At 43.6% G+C, this 16,062-nt stretch overlaps 1 protein-coding gene across 1 annotated transcript in view; it reads left to right on the forward strand.

Annotated features, from left to right (window-relative positions):
* Positions 1–16,062, forward strand: part of rpap1 (RNA polymerase II associated protein 1) — a 110,096-nt gene that overhangs the window by 42,689 nt on the left and 51,345 nt on the right. The window contains exons 8-12 of the mRNA XM_060828322.1: positions 2,575–2,690; positions 3,266–3,364; positions 5,283–5,384; positions 12,062–12,229; positions 14,858–15,052. Of these exons, the coding sequence (XP_060684305.1) occupies positions 2,575–2,690; positions 3,266–3,364; positions 5,283–5,384; positions 12,062–12,229; positions 14,858–15,052 (680 nt within the window). The remainder of the gene's footprint in view (positions 1–2,574; positions 2,691–3,265; positions 3,365–5,282; positions 5,385–12,061; positions 12,230–14,857; positions 15,053–16,062) is intronic.

Below are 16,062 nucleotides of genomic sequence, written 5' to 3' on the forward strand. Positions count from 1 at the left end.
TTAAAATTCTCAGCTTACAGAAAGTGTTGAAGGAACAATAAACTTCAGGTTTGAAGTTGCTTGCTGGAGAGAATAGCAAGAGAGCTCCTGGCTGGTAAAGACCTGATAGTTTCTTTGCATCTTGTTCCTTACTTCAAGCTAATCACTTACATAAGAACCAACCACATGGTTGTTGGCAGGCAGAAAAGGCCTTTTTTCATCGATAACTGGTCACCAGACCACAAACCAGTTAGCTTGTATTTACCAATCAAAGCTCCAACCTTCAGAGCCACTAACTAACACAGCTCTAACCTACAGCTGTACAAACATTGTGCATAATGAGTATCAAATTACTTGCACTCAAGTCATTGGCTTTTAAAAGAGGTCTTTTCTCATATCAGTCATAATTAAGGAGCATAAATAAAGGACACAGTGTTTGCAGTATATTCAGTGAGTGCAATACCTCCGAATTGTACAGCACAGAAGCTCGTTTGACCCATGGTTCTTGTGTCAACTCTTGGTACGGCTACCTAATTGGTCACTTTATCCTCATTACTTTGGCAATATTTTCTCTTAAGGCATTTATCTAATTTTCATTTTGAAGTTATTGCTGAATCTACCCCCAGCCCGCCAAGTCCTTTCAGACACTCTATTCCAGAAAATGATTACTTGCTTTGTGGAAAAATTGTTTCCTGGTGTTGCTCCAGTTCTTTGGCTGATCACCTTTTCATCTGTTCCTTCTGGTTACTTACTCTTCTGCCACATTGGGGTAGTACCTCCTTCCTTACCAAAACAGTGCATGATTTTATAAACTTCAGGCCAATTTCCACTTCACCTTCTTTTCTCTTAAGGAGAAACCCCTCCAGCCTTACTGTTACTGAACCCTGGTACTGTTCCAGTAAACCTTGCTTGTACTCTCTCTATATCCTTGACATCCTTCCTTAAATGTGGTATCCAGAATTGAACGGTTACATATAGCTGAATTAATAACAGCATGTGTAGAAATCAATGGATCAGTTCTAGTCGCCGTTACAGGTATGTAGGGTGGGGATTTCAATTATAACTCAGGAACCAAGCTGCTGGTTCCATTCCAGATCCTAGAAACATAGAATGTAGCAGCAGAAGTAGGCCATTCAGGTCTTCAAGTCAGCTGTGCCATTCAACTCATTACCCTGCTGCCATTTTCTTCCCCTCCCCTTTGACACTTTTATTCCTAAGAACAATATCTACGTGTTTCTTCCCATGGATTTTTTAAAACGCTAAGTAACTTCATGGCAGAGGACTGGGCGACAGGCTAGATTGTGCACTGCTTTCTTCCTCAGTAGTGCTGAAACATGCTGATCATGAATGTTATCAGGCATTCCCTCCATCTTTGATTTTAGCACTCTATTCCAGTGTCTGGTAGCATAATTAAAGTTTTCTGCAGTCAATAGTTTAGTTCTTGCACCATTCTGTAATTTGCCTGTGAATTTGCTTCTCTGTTGTCCTTCCCACTGTTTGGTGGCTGGAAGTGGGTAGCCAGTACTGTAGTAGCTCTTCTATTGATACTTAAATTGACAAATAATATAAATACAATAACAAAATTTATTTGAAAGATTTTTTGATTCATTATTTTCCCATTTTATAATAATTTTTTTTATCAGTACTGCCAATCCACCATCTTTTTTTTCCCTTTATCTATTCTGAGTTGTTTGCAGTCAACAAATCCTGCCCTGCTTTGAGCCAGGCATCTGATATTGCCCCTAAATTATTGTCCCATATGGCTGCAGCTCACCAACCTTATATACCATGCTTAGTCAATGTGAGCATTTGTAATCCAAGGCCATATTGGGCTGATCTCTTAACAAACTATACTTTACTCTTCCTGCTTTTAGCATTTCCTGATTTTGTATGTGACTGATTTTACCCCCTTAGTGTCCACTTCATTAGCTGCAATCCTGACCTCCCTAAGACCAGGTATGGCACTGTATGAAGTATTCCATTTATTTCCTTGCCTCAGTATATGCCATACTCAATAACAGTGAGTTAATGACTTGTGTGGTTGTTGGGTTCTTAATCAGGATTTGATTTCAGTCAGTTTTGTAGTCCCAAGACAACCAGGATGAGATTTGAGATTGAGGAGAAAGTGAGGTCTGCAGATGCTGGAGATCAGAGCTGAAAATGTGTTGCTGGAAAAGCGCAGCAGGTCAGGCAACATCCAAGGAACAAGAAATTCGACGTTTCGGGCATAAGCCCTTCATCAGGATTTGAGATTGACAAGATGCAATTCCATTGGACTGAATGTTCATCTTATTAGTCTGGGTAGAATGTCCACCCAAAAGTCTGAGCTTCGATATCATCAAGGACTTGTACTCCATGTGTGTGGAATTGTAGATTCAATCTGGTAATGGTAAACACAGATTCATATGTAGACCAGAGAACCTAATGTGGGGAGTGCCTGCGCAACAGCTGACACAGTATTTGGGAGGAGAGGGGCACGATTGTGCTGCAGTGATGAGCAGAGTGTGTGTAAGATCATGTGGATGAGGGGTACACGCGAATGCTGATGGCTGCTGGACTGTACATTCTTATGAGATTATTGCTGAATCTCTGCAGAGGCTGATATTCCACTGAAGCCTGAGAAAGGATGGGTCCATATGGATGTCCCAGAATATGAGAAGTTGGAGTGGATGAAAGACCTGCCCAAACCCAGGCGACGGAAAACTAAGGAGGTGAGCAGTGGCAATTTGTGAACATTCTGTATAACTAATTGTAGCTAAGTCAGAGATTGTGGGATGAAGTGACCCTGTCACCAAACCATGAAACTGGCTGTTGTCAGAGCAACAGAAACTGAGTGGCTCTGTGATGGAGCAGGGTGTGATCGAGTGGCTCTGTGATGGACTAGGGAGAGACTGAGTGGCTCTGTAACAGAGAAAGGTGTGACCGAGTGGCTCTGTGACGGAGCCAGAGTGTGACCGAGTGGCTCTGTGACGGAGCGGAGAGATAATGTGGGATTGTGTGGCCAAGTCACAGAATCATAATGGATAGTGAGACTGAGTGCTTCGAGTCCAGTAGAGAAGTTGGAAGCAGTTGGATGAAGTGGGCTTGTTTCGGATCACTCTGGGTTTGAGTTGTGTAGAGTCTGAAATGTCAACGTTGTTTTAAAAGCTTCCATTTTCAAACATTAGAAGCTGCTACCCCAATAGTTATGAATACACAGCAGTCTAATCTGCACCAATGGACAGAAATCTCTTCTGCCTTTCTCTGGAAATGCTATTTAATACTGTATCTATCTTTTCATATTCAGGAGATGCAAGCAAGGTTCAGTTTCCATGGTGACTTAATACCTCCAGATGTCGATCTTCCAACTCACCTAGGACTGCACCACCATGGAGAGCAGCCAGAGGTAATACATTATTACTGTGTATTACAGTATAATGTGTTGGAGCTCCTGCTGAAGTATAAATTGTTGTACGTTATCTTGCACCTCTGCACCACCCTAATGTGCAATTTGTTGTTATGGTGTCTGCATTTTGGGAAAAATATATTAGCCCTTGAGGGGGTATATTAAAAGAGTTAAATAATGAGAACATGGCATGGGCTCGGCTGTATTCCGCTGAGTGAAGAGGATGAAAGGGTGATCTAACTGAGGTGGTTAAGATGGTTAAAGGATTTGTGAGAGTGGATTGAGAGAAGTGATTCCCTCTGAATGTGGGAATCTGGAAGCAAATGAGCTCAGCCTTAAAATTAGGCTGATGCTAGGAAACAGTTTTTCACACAAAAGGTGGCAGAAATTGGCAGCACATGCCTCCCCCTCAAAGTCTGCTGCGGTTGGTGGGAGGGGTTCAATTAGTAATTTCAAAGCTGCAATCAATAGAGTCTTTGGGCGTTTTAAGGGATGAGGTTGATATAGCTCAATCTTTTGTGGTCTTCACAAGTTTGAGCATTTTTCCTGAAATGTCAGAACAACACAAGTAATATGTGTGAAGTTGAAATGCGGGTGCTCACTTTAACACTGCTGTGGAGCCTCTGGTTAGTTGAATTCTAAATTTGGCCTCAAACTGAATGGGCAGTCTCCAATCTTTGAATATATATACAGCCCATCGTGTCTGCCCCAGCTATCCGATTGGCCCCACTACCCTGCTGGTATCTCCGCAGCCTTGAAAGTTTCTCCTGTTCAAGTGTTCATCCAATTTCCTTGGGATAATTAGTTCAAGCACCACATGCCAAATCATAACCATTTCTATCAACCACTTTTCTGCACGACTGCAGTCATGTACAAACCAGGCTGGATAATGACTAATGTTAAGGGCAGGGGTGAGATGGTGTAATGACTCCCCCCTTTACCTTCCCTAATCCTTGACTCACTGTACAAAGCTTTAAAATGACGTTTTAAACCACTGAATGTTGTTGCTCTGGAGCACAGACACAAGCCAGTTTTTCTTTTAAAGTTAACAATCTAAAAGATAAATTCATTCTCACTCCCGCTCTCACCTAAGGCACACATAAGACAAAAGAGATAACATGCACTTAAGGTTTTAAGAAATCCAAACAGATGCTATTCCACGGTCTTTTACGATGGTAACTGGAAAAATTGCAGGCTCATTGATTTATTTTCGGTAGCTGCAGAAAACGGCTGGTAAGTTTCTGATGATAAATTTACACTGGCCTATCCTTTGTAATAAGAAGTATCGGCTTTGCAGATTCAGAGTCCTAGTGGTCAAGATATGGCTTAGTCTGCAAATTTGCAGGTAGCAGATAGCCCCAATTCTTTGTCTGCAGCCAGGATGGAATTGAAGGGTTGCACTGCTAATTTCATACCTCCATATGTCATCATTCCTAGTGTGGCTTGGCCTGAAATTCCATGTTAATACGGTGTGACAAAGAGCAAGCAAGTTCTTTTCTATGTTCTGGTTGATATTTATCCCTCAACCAGCGTGACTAAAGCAGGTTTTTTTGGTCATTATTAGATTGCAGCTTGCGGGAGCTTGCTGAGTGTAAATTGACTGCCACATTTCCCAATTTCTCAACAGTGGTTGCACTTCAGAAGCACTTTGCTGTCTGTAAAAGGTTTTAAACCAGTTCTGATGAAGGGACTCGATGCGTTAACTCTGTTTCTTCCTCCACAGATGCTGCTAGGCAAGATGAGTTTATCTAGCACTTCCTGTTTTCATTTCCGATCTCCAGTATTCATATTACTTTATTCTATTGTGCCTCCTTTCTGTGTAATTTCAGTGGTTCCAAACTGTTGGTCATTGCAAAAGTGCACAATGTTTTGAATTGTTTACTTGAATTACCTTGTACTATTGCCTTGTCTTTTTCAGCAAGCCGGATATTCACTGCAAGAACTCTTCCACTTAGCTCGCAGTCAAGTCATTCAGCAACGAGCCCTGGCACTCCAGACGCTGGCACGTATTATTCAAAAGGTGAGCTTGGCACAGCTCAGAATTGCGTACTGCAAACACTTCGGCCATCTGGAGTACGTGACGAATTGAACTTCTCTGTAGCTCCCACAGTGTTAAGAACATCAGAAATGGCATTACAGCACCTTGAGACTGTCTGTCCATTCAGTAAGATAATTATCATTGGGAGAGGCCTAATGGTTTTATCACTGGATTGTTTATCCAGAGACCCAGGGAACCTACTGTTCTTGGGACCCGGGTTCGAGTCCAGCCATGGCAGGTAGTGGGATTTGAATTTCAGTTATTAAAAAGAAATCTGGAGTTAAGAGTCTAATGACGTCCATGAATCCTCTGTCACTTGTCAGGGAAAAAAAAACATATCCAGTTCACTAATGGCCTACATGTGACTCCAAACCCACTGCAATGTGGTTGACTCTTAACTGCCCTCTGCGTAATTAGGGATGGGCAATAAATGCTAAATAACAAATAAAATCTGCTTTGACTCCACATATCCGCTTAACCCCATATTGCTTGATTCACTTGGTTCCCAAAGTTACTCTATCTCTGTGTTAAACACGGACTAACGTGCACATCTCTTGGGGTTGAGAATTTAAAAGATTCACAACCTTTAAAGTGCAGATATTTGTCCTTGTCTCCGTTCTAAATGGCTTACTTTTTATTTTTGAGACTATGACCTTTAGTTCTAAAGTGTTCTTTTAAGCTCTTTCTAAAGCTTACTTAATTCAAAGCAATTTCCTTGCAGTTTTCAAACTTCTAGAGAGTATAAACCTAATCTCCCGTAGGACAACTGTCTGAAATCAGTCTGAGGCAAGTACATTCTTTCTTGGGTAAGAAGAGCAGAACTGTGCACAGTGTTCCAGAAATGGTCTTATTCACACCCTGTACAGTTGCAACATGACTTCCTTCACTGTAGAACTCCAACTCCCTTGTATGTTAAATTCTTGACATTCACGTACAGGGACATCTCAACATGTAATCGTCTCTCCTCTTTGGACATCAATGTATTCCCTTTTATTTTATTAAAGAAAAGGTGAAAGAACTGGATAAGCACGCTGGATAAGTTGCCTGACTGCGAGTCAGGTTGGGCTGCACGGTGGATCAGTGGTTAGCACTGCTGCCTCACAGCGCCTGGGTTCGATTCCCACCTTGGGCGACTCTCTGTGTGGAGTATGCACATTCTTCCTGTGTCTGCGTGGGTTTCCTCTGGGTGCTCCAGTTTACTCCCACAATCCAAAGATGTGCGGTCATGTGAATTGGCCATACTAAATTGCCCATAATGTGAGATGCATTAGTAAGGGGTAAATATAGGTTAGGAAAATGGGTCTGGGTGGGTTACTCTTCAGAGGGTCAGTGTGGACTTGTTGGGCCGAAGGGCCGGTTTCCATATTGTTGGCAACCTAATCTAATCTTAAAAACCTTTGGATGCTGGAAATGAGAAACAAAAACAGATTTTGCTGGAAAGGTTCAGGCCTGGCTGCATCAGAAATCCGAATGAACGTTTTGGGTGCAGTGACCCTTCTTCAGAACACTGGACCCAAAATGTTGATTTCTCAAAGAAACTTTGATTTCTCTCCATAGATGCTGCCAGATCTGCTGAGCTTTTCCAGCAATTGCCGTTTTACTTTTTATTTACTGAAATGGATAATTTCAGTCTGCCTAACTTTGTGTTCCAGCTTCTACCTTCTAGTGCAATGGTTTAAACAAAGTATGTATCTTTGGAGAGACTTTTTTTCCTCTTGGCAACTAAATTTCCCAACCAATTTTGTACTGTCAGTAGACTTGCCTTATTCCACAGTTTTGTTTTCTAAGTCATTGATATAGATTGTAGATGGCTGTGCCTAAACATTGATCTTTTCCACTGTTATGCCCTGTTATTACAAAAATTACATTTGAATTTCTAATCTGCTTTCTGTTTGGTAACCAGTTCTCAATGCATTTTAATATATTACTCGATACACAAGGGCGGTAAAAATGGTGTTGATTACTGGGGGTGAAGCAGGTATGTGGCAGTAAAGGCATCTGAGAGGGAAGTGCATGTGCTGTGTTTGAGAGAGAGTGTGTTTGCATGTGTGTGTAGGAGAGAGAGGATGTACACACACATGACAGGGAGAGAGAGTAAGAGGGCCTGTGTATGAGAGAGAGAGAGGTTGTTGTCTGAGTCAAAGAAGGTGCAGTGTGTGCGTGGAGAGTTGTGTACGCGCACGCGTGAGAGAGGGGTTCAGGTATGGGAGCAGGAGTGTGTGCACCACATGGATTAGAGAAGGAGAGTAAGTTAGGGTGTGTATATGTGGGGGTGAGGTGGGACACTGTGCATGAGAGGGAGAGGTAGAAAAGGCATGGGTGAGGTAGGGTATGCCTGTGCTTGGGAAAGGAAAGAGGAGGGCATGTGTACATATGGGAGCATGAGAGGGTCTGTGTGGATTGGGGATGGGATAGAGATCTGTGTGGATTGGTGAGGAGGATAGGGGGTGGAGTGGGAGAGCATGCATGGTTATGGGATTGGAATGGGAGGGCATTTCAAAGAAGAGAGAGAGTACGTAAGAAAAGGCATTTGCACCTGCATTTATTGTTGTTGGGGGAGGGTGAATGATGAGCAATTGTGTGTAAGACAGTTTTGCATGGTGCGTAATAGTGAGTGAATTTCCCTGTGTGAGAGAGTGGCATCAAGCGTTTGTGTGGGCAGTGTCATGTGCATTAGAGGAAATAGGGGACATGGGGAGACGTGTAGGGTGTGAGGGGCAATGGACGGTGCCATGCATATATGAGAGAGAGATAAGATGGGAGGGAAGGGGAATGCAGAAGGAGTGAAAGCATTTGCTCTGTCAAAGGAGAGTGTGTTGCCAATGAGATGGGAAACAGAGGGTGTGAAACAGGAATAGAGGGACGGCCTGTGGAGCCACGTGGGGAGTGCCATGTATGGCATGTGTCACAGAGGAGAGGCTGGGAGGTGGCTTAGAGAGTGTGTGAATTGGTAGGAAATGGGATGGTGTGCATGAGGGGAGAGATGCATTGATGGGAGAGTGCAAAAGAGCATGTGTGCAGGAGAGAGGGGTGAGGGTGCATGGTGTAGGAAGAGTAAGGATGTGTATTGGTGCGGGGTAAGAAGGAAGGCATGTAAGAGGGACAGTGTACACATGTATGTTAGAGGGAGAGGAAGGGTGTGTAGGTGGGGAACGACAGATCATGTCCTACTCACAAGGGCACAATGGATTTGATGTGCAATTGGGGACTATTTAGATCTGTAAGTACAGAGGTGAGTGAGACTTAGTCTGGTTTAGAATACCAACAAGATTTTGAATGAGCTGAGGTGAACTGAAATGAGGCCACCTAGGAGAAAGTGTATTGGAATAGTCCAAGTGAAAATTGGCAAAATGAATGAATGAATGAAGGTTTCAGTGGCAGATGAGCCGATTCATGTGGAGAGAGCTGAGGTTACAGAGGTGAAGGTTGGTGAAGTAGTAATGAGGTGGACATGTTTAAGGGTTCTTTGAGAATGGACCCTACAGATTCCTATGCTCCAGGGAAAAAATGTTTGGGGTTGAATAGGATGACAACGTAGCGAACAATGACGCAGATTGTAAATGGTTCAACCTCTCAGAACAGACGGGGAGGGGAATGGAGTTGCTGGTGAGGAAGCTTTGTTCTTCCCAGTATTTGACAGGAGGAAATCGATCCTCATCAACCTCTGGTGAAACAATATGCTGAACTGAAAAAGTTGTGTGCAATAGACAGAGCAAAACAATACCACAACCAGAGTGCTACAGTAAACACTGCTTGTCAGTGATATCCATATGTTGTGAGCAAATAAAAAGAAACTATATGTTAGTTTGGAGAAATCTAACAGCTAGGAAGTGTTAGAATCATCAGTTTAGCAGGGGAAAGCTAGAGGCAGCTGTCTGTCAGCCTTTGTGAAAGTTGGCTGTGCCTTATGATGCAGGCTCTGTGCAAATCAGGCAAAAAAGGTCAATGCTTGAGAGACCCAGATCTGATTGTGTAGACTAGGAAGAGAAGCATTGCTGGAAATCCTCACTTGCAGTCAGAGGGGAAAAGAATGGAGCCAAAGGCTGGTGATTCCACTCAGCCGGACAACAGAGTCATGCAACGTGGAAACAGGCTCTTTGGCCCAACTTGTCCATGCCAACCAGGTTTCCAAAACTGAACGAGCCTCGTTTGCTTGCGTTTGGTCCGTTTCCCTATAAATCTTTCCTATCCATGTAGGTTTCAAATTTTGTTGATACGTTACACTGCAACTTTGATCAAATGTGTCAAACAAACGATTTTTTTTGTGATTTTAGGCATGTACCAAAAAAGAAGTGTTTGCTGCAACAGAATTTTAATTCCAAACTTTCACAAGGCACAACTAGGATTGTTTGTGTTGTTGAGGTGATGGACAGGGTTTGTGATCTGCTTTGCCTCCTCTCCCAAATGTATTTTAAATGTTGTAATTGTTCCCACTTCTACCACTTCCTCTGGCAGCTCGCTCCATACACGCACCACCACCTGTGTGAAAACGTTACTCCTCGGGTCGCTTTTAAATCTTTCCCCTGTCACCTTAAACCTATGCCATCTGGTTTTGGATTCCCCTATCCTGGGGAAAAGACCTTGGCTATTCACCGTATCCTTGCCCCTCATGACTTTATAAACTTGTATAAGGTTACCCCTCAGCCTCCCACGCTGCAGGGAAAAACATCCCATCCTATCCAATGCCCTGACAACTCAAACTCAGAAAAGCATTGGGGGAGGATCTTTTTGTTGACCATGGCAATGTGTAGAGTTATAGAATTCCTACAGTGCAGAAGAAGGCTGTTTGGCCCAGTGGATTTACGCTAACCCTCCAAAAAAATGTCCCACCCAGACCTATCCCCCACCCTATCCCTGTTGGTGGGTGGCACGGTGGCACAGTGGTTAGCACTGCTGCCTCACAGTGCCAGAGACCCGGGTTCAATTCCTGCCTCAGGCGACTGACTGTGTGGAGTTTGCACATTCTCTCCGTGTCTGCGTGGGTTTCCTCCAGGTGCTCCGGTTTCCTCCCACAGTCCAAAGGTGAGCAGGTCAGGTGAATTGGCCATGCTAAATTGCCCATAGTGGTAGGTGAAGGGGTAAATATAGGGGTATGGATGGGTTGCGTTTTGGCGGGTTGGTGTGGACTTGTTGGGCCGAAGGGCCTGTTTCCACACCGTAAGTAATCTAACCTAATCAACCCTGTATTTCCCATGGCTAACCCACCTAGCCTGCACAGCATTGGACTGTGGGAGGAAATTAGAGCACCTGGAAAAACCCATGCAGACACAGGGAGAATGTGCAAACTCCACACAGACAGTCGGCTGAAGGTGGAATCCCTGGCGCTGTGAGGCAGCAGTGCTAACCACTGAACCACCAAGCCGCCTGTTTATGTAGAGGTCAAAGGTGCAGGAGCTGGTCCAGCTAAACTGAGAGAGGACATAAAGGACAATAGGAGGGAAACAAGATTTGGGGATATAACAGAATCAGCAAGGTAATGTTCATCTTTGTGCAAAAGCAGCAGAAGGTGGTGAATTCAGGAGTGGAATTGACAGTCTGTGGAGCGTGTCTGACTCCATTATTCAGTTATTCCACTTACTATTTTAATGAGATTCATAGAAAATATCATTGTTGCCATGGTTACCATGCAATTTGCCAATAAAATTTCAAAGTAGCCGCTTAATTTGATCAAATGTGTCAAAGCAAACAGATATTTTTTGTGATTTTAGGCATTTACCAAAATAGAAGTGTTTCCTGCAGCAGCATTTTAATTTGCTCTTTCACTAGGGACTGTTTGTGCCCTTGAAGTGATTGACAGGCTGTTCACAGGGTTTGGGATCCCATGCACCTTCACTGCTTTGCCTCCTCTTCCACTGCCTTATGTGTGGGTGTTCACACCATAAGTACTTGGTGATTACCCCCTTCTTCTGATGCTTGGGGCTTAACATCCGTTCGTTCCACTTTCTCACTTTCCATCTCATTAGTCACTGTTGTGCACTCTCTCATTTTCTCGCTCAAAGTCATTTACTCCTGCATGTACGCATCTCTTTCTCTCAATTTCTTTCTTGCTCTTACCTCTCACACAAATAACGTAACCTAATTTCCCTGCTTTCTCTCTCTATATCTGCATTTTTTTCTTCAACTCTCTCATACGCTTTCTTCTGTTTCCACGTACTCCTGTTACTATTTCTCTCGCGCTCTCATTTTCTCGCTTGGTCGCTGCCTCTTAGTTTTTTGTTACATCCTGCATACTGTGGGGTGTGTCACCATGACTGAGAGGTGTTTCAGTGACTGTAATACTACAAAGCCAGACTGATTGTCTCAAATTTTGACCTTCAAATGCATCAACCTGTTATGTAGGCATCGCAAAACTCAGTTTAGACATGGCACGATCCCGTAGACAAAAACTTGTGGAGAATGCGGTGGTACAGACATTGGGCAAGAATTGTATTCTGGTCCATCTTGGTGACTCATTATCAAGCAGTGCACAGATGCGTATAGTCACAGTTCACGCCTGAAAAGTGGTTACATGACAAGGTATCACAGGGTCCATACCATAGGCAGTTTTGTGGGAGATTAGACAAGCGAATTGAAAGGGGGTGGCTTCAAAGGAAGCCAAATGAGTGGTTATGAGTTGTGTGGTGCCCTTACATTGGGTTTTTGTTCTGTTTCTTTACCAGGCAAAAGCTGGTGACTTTTCCTCCTCGCTTAAGTACAGTATCTTGCGAATGCTCCTGGATGCTGGTCTCCTGTTTCTCCTGCGGTTCTCACTGGATGACAGTGTGGAAAATGTGATCGCTGCCTGTGTCCAGACCCTGAAAGCACTTCTAGTCTCCCTGTCCGATGAGGTAAGAATCCTGACCCTTCAAGCATGTTTGGTGTTTGAGAACTTGATCGTGTGCATCTTGACTCCTGAGATGTATTTGTACAGCTGTGGCTTGGTGTAGCTTCAACCAGTTACTGGGTATAGAGCTAAGTGAAGGATAACTAATATTCAGATCATGCCCAGTCTGTAACTGACCTGTGTGACTGCATGATTACAGGGTGATCTTCAGACTTCTGGCATCTCTTCTATTGAAGTTCACTCTGTTTACTCAGACAAACAAACCTGCTCTGACATTTCAAATCAATTCCCCAGGAACTGACCTATTTATTATTATTCCCAGAATCACTGACCCCTCTGGGATATTGCTGGCAAAATCATCGAACCTCAGTCAGTCATCCTCTCAGGTATTCGTTTCATTGTCAATGACCCTCTCAGAAATCACTCCCACGACCACCGACACTTTCAGATATAACTCCCACAGTTACTGACCCTCTCAGATAATTGCTCTCACTGACCAATGCCCCCACATAAGTTGTGTGTCTGAGACATGGGGGTTGAAAGCTGAGGCTATCCCTCTGAAACCTCAGTGTTGTCTTACCTGGCCTTTCTGTGCTGGTACATGCTTGCCTTGCTTCTACTAATTGCTTTGGACTGCACTCTGTTGAAGTGGTGCGTCCATTCATTGCATTCAAATGCAGAAAGGAGCTCCTGCAACTCCCCTTTCCTGCTTACATTGAGTAAACCCAGGCCGTTGGATGTTTTGCTTTGCTGCATCTCATTTCCTTATGATGTGCATGCAGCACTTCCATTCTGCAGTTAGAGTTTTTCTCTGGTAGTTTGCTGAATCCCTTTCACACCTTCATAGCTCCAGGCTCTCTCAACATCAGCCACCCTTTGGGTGACGTGTGGGCTTCCAAATCTCCAGGTCTGCCTGTTCGCTGTGCACAGTAACGGCCTGGAGAGGGGCTTCTAATCCACTGCTGATCTCCATTAACCTGAGTTTACACCCCACCAGCTGGATGACTCATAAATTGGGCTCCAGTCTTCCAGGATTGTCAAATCTTTTTTAAACTGCGCTGGATTATCTGTGGGCTTGGTGTCTTGAAAGGCGACAGGCAAATGTGTTCTGTCTCTTTCTGCACTGTCCCTGAGGCATTGGAAGCAAGTGCAGTTTCAGATCAAGCAACATGTGCAGTCAGGAGCTGGGAGAGAGATCACAGAAATACCACAGAGGAGGCTATTTAGTCATTCGTTTCAGCACCGGCTGTCCAAATAACCATTATGAACCAGTGCCAATCTTTTGCCATTTCCACATATCCATGCATATTTAACCTATTTAAATAGTCATCCAGTGCCTTCTTGAATGCCTCAATCATATTTACCTCCACCACCTCCAGGCAGTGCATTGAAGACCCAACTGCTTGAAGTGTGAAAGTATATTTTCTCATCTCACACGTAACTTTGTTTTTGCACTTCACTTTGAATCTGTGCCCTCTCATTTTCGATCTTTTACAAGTGTGAACAGTTTCTCCCTGTCTACTCTGTCCTGGACCCTTTTGTCAGCCAATGTCCTGTCAGCTTTCTTGTCTTCAATGCTATAACCAGACCGTTGAAAGAAGGTGGCTAGTTGGAAGAGGAGAGGCAGCTGTTGAGCGAGGCGCTGAGGGGGGAGGAGGCTTCAAGGAAAAGAGGCTGGAGTGTTTGGAGCAAGACAGACAGAAAGGGAAGAAAGGGTAATTCAGAAGGAGGCTTACCTGAGAGAGAGATGGGGATGGAAGTGAGAATGGAAGTAGTTGGTATGGAAGGAGAGCAAAGGGAAGGCTGGAGGAAAGAAGTATTGAGGAAGGAAACCAAGTGGATGGAGGAAGTTGAAGAAAGAGGTGGAAGAGGAATGATCTGTAACAAAGGCAGAGAAATTAGATCAGTTTGGAGGGTAGTTCCAGAATTAGGAGTTGTGAGGGGCAGCTTCAATTTCCTTCAAAAGAAACTGAAGTGCAGTTGTCATATACTCAGAGTCATAGAGATGTGCATCACGGAAACAGATCCTTTGGTTCAACTCATCCATGCCAACCAGATATCATAAACTAATCTAGTCCCATTTGCCAACATTTGGCCCATATCCCTTTAAACCCTTCCTATTCATATACCCATCCAGATGCCTTTTAAATGTTTTAATTGCATCAGCCTCCACCACTTCATCTGGCGGCTGATTTCCATACACGTACCACCCCTTTGAGTGAAAAAATTGCCCCTTAGGTCTCTCTTAAATCTTTTGCCCTCACCCTAAATTTATGCTGTCTAGTCCTAGATTCCCCCAACTCAGGGAAAACACCTTGTCTATTTACCCTATCCATGTCCCTCATGGTTTCAGTTTGTGAGAGAGGGCCACACCCGTGTTTCTCCTCCCTGGTAATTGTTTACCTCATGCTGTCACTTTAAATGGCAGTCACTCAATCTCTTGCAACGCTCCTCCAAGACTGGGCTGGTGACTTGGCTTTAAAATAAGATTGTGAAGCAATATGTGTCACATATTCTGTTCTCCTCAGAGTCTGCAAAATATTCATTTTTTTTGCACCAGTCGCAGAATGTGTGGAAAAGTTAAATAGACTGACCCAATTGCTGCCAATAAACATGAGCTCTTTCCCTGCAGGAATATCTCGACAGGACCTTCTGTTGGTACTTGGGAGCTTCAGTATTTCCCCTTCGACCTAATGAAGCAGAGGATGATGATGAGGACGATGATGATGAGGAGGAGGAGGAGCTGAAGGCGAAGGAAAATGAAAAATCCAAGTCCAAGGAGGATAAGAAAGCAGACCCAGATGTTGCTCGTGCTGATGCAGTGAAAGTAATGTCTTTTAAACATCTTGCATTGCTTTTAAGAGACATTTCGGTGTTTCATATGGTACAGAATAATTCATTTAAGGCCACTAGACCAGGGTCTTGACTTGCGTTTTTATCACACCCTTATCCATTCACAGGTGGCTATGTCCATTTGAACTTGTTACCCACTGCACTCCACCATCCTTGACCTGCATCATGTTGGATTGTGTATAATTAACAGGGTTGTATCACAGAGCTTATAGAAAAAGAACTCCTTTGAAGTTGTTGGAGCGGAGAGGCCTGTGAGCAAGCTGATTTTCGGGCTAGATTGTAGGGAGAGGAGTTGGTCTTTTAACAATTAATCATGTGCTACAGGTTCAACCTTTTGGTTAATTCTCAGCCTTAATTGCATTATGGATTTGAATTATCTGGTTTACACGAGATTTGTTATTTGATAGTGTCTTTCACACCCTTAGGACATGTAAAAGATCTTTATGGCCAATTCAGTCACTTCCAAGTATGGTCGCTTTGTTGTCATGTCAGAGGCGTAACAGTGAATTTGCACAAAGCCAGCTCCCACAAACATCTTATGCAGCATGGACAGGCAGCATCTGTGCATTGACCTGGGAACAGTAGTTTAATGAATAACAGAATTGTTATGATGCAATTTGATCCATTGTATTTGTAACAGCTGTCCAAACAAACAAACAATAATTTTGTGCTGTTCTCCTGCTTTTTCCCCATAGCTCTCTGCACGTAGTTTCCACATTTGGAGAAGCATCCAATGCTGTCTTGAATGATCTAAGTGAATTTGCCTCCACCACACTGCCAGGCAGGGCATTTTAGACTCAAAACTATTTGCTGCAAGACATTGCATTTACCTCTTGTGAAAGTTATTTCAAAATTTGTGTCACTTTTGCTAGAGATGCTGCTGAGTGTTCATAGAATTTCCCTGATAATTTCAAAAAAAACACAAAACTGGATGAAGGCACTGAGGACATTATTGGGAAGAGTGTAGGTGACACAAGTATAGGT

Source organism: Hemiscyllium ocellatum, chromosome 8, assembly GCF_020745735.1.
Source record: "Hemiscyllium ocellatum isolate sHemOce1 chromosome 8, sHemOce1.pat.X.cur, whole genome shotgun sequence".
In the NCBI taxonomy this organism is placed as follows: Eukaryota; Metazoa; Chordata; class Chondrichthyes; order Orectolobiformes; family Hemiscylliidae; genus Hemiscyllium; species Hemiscyllium ocellatum.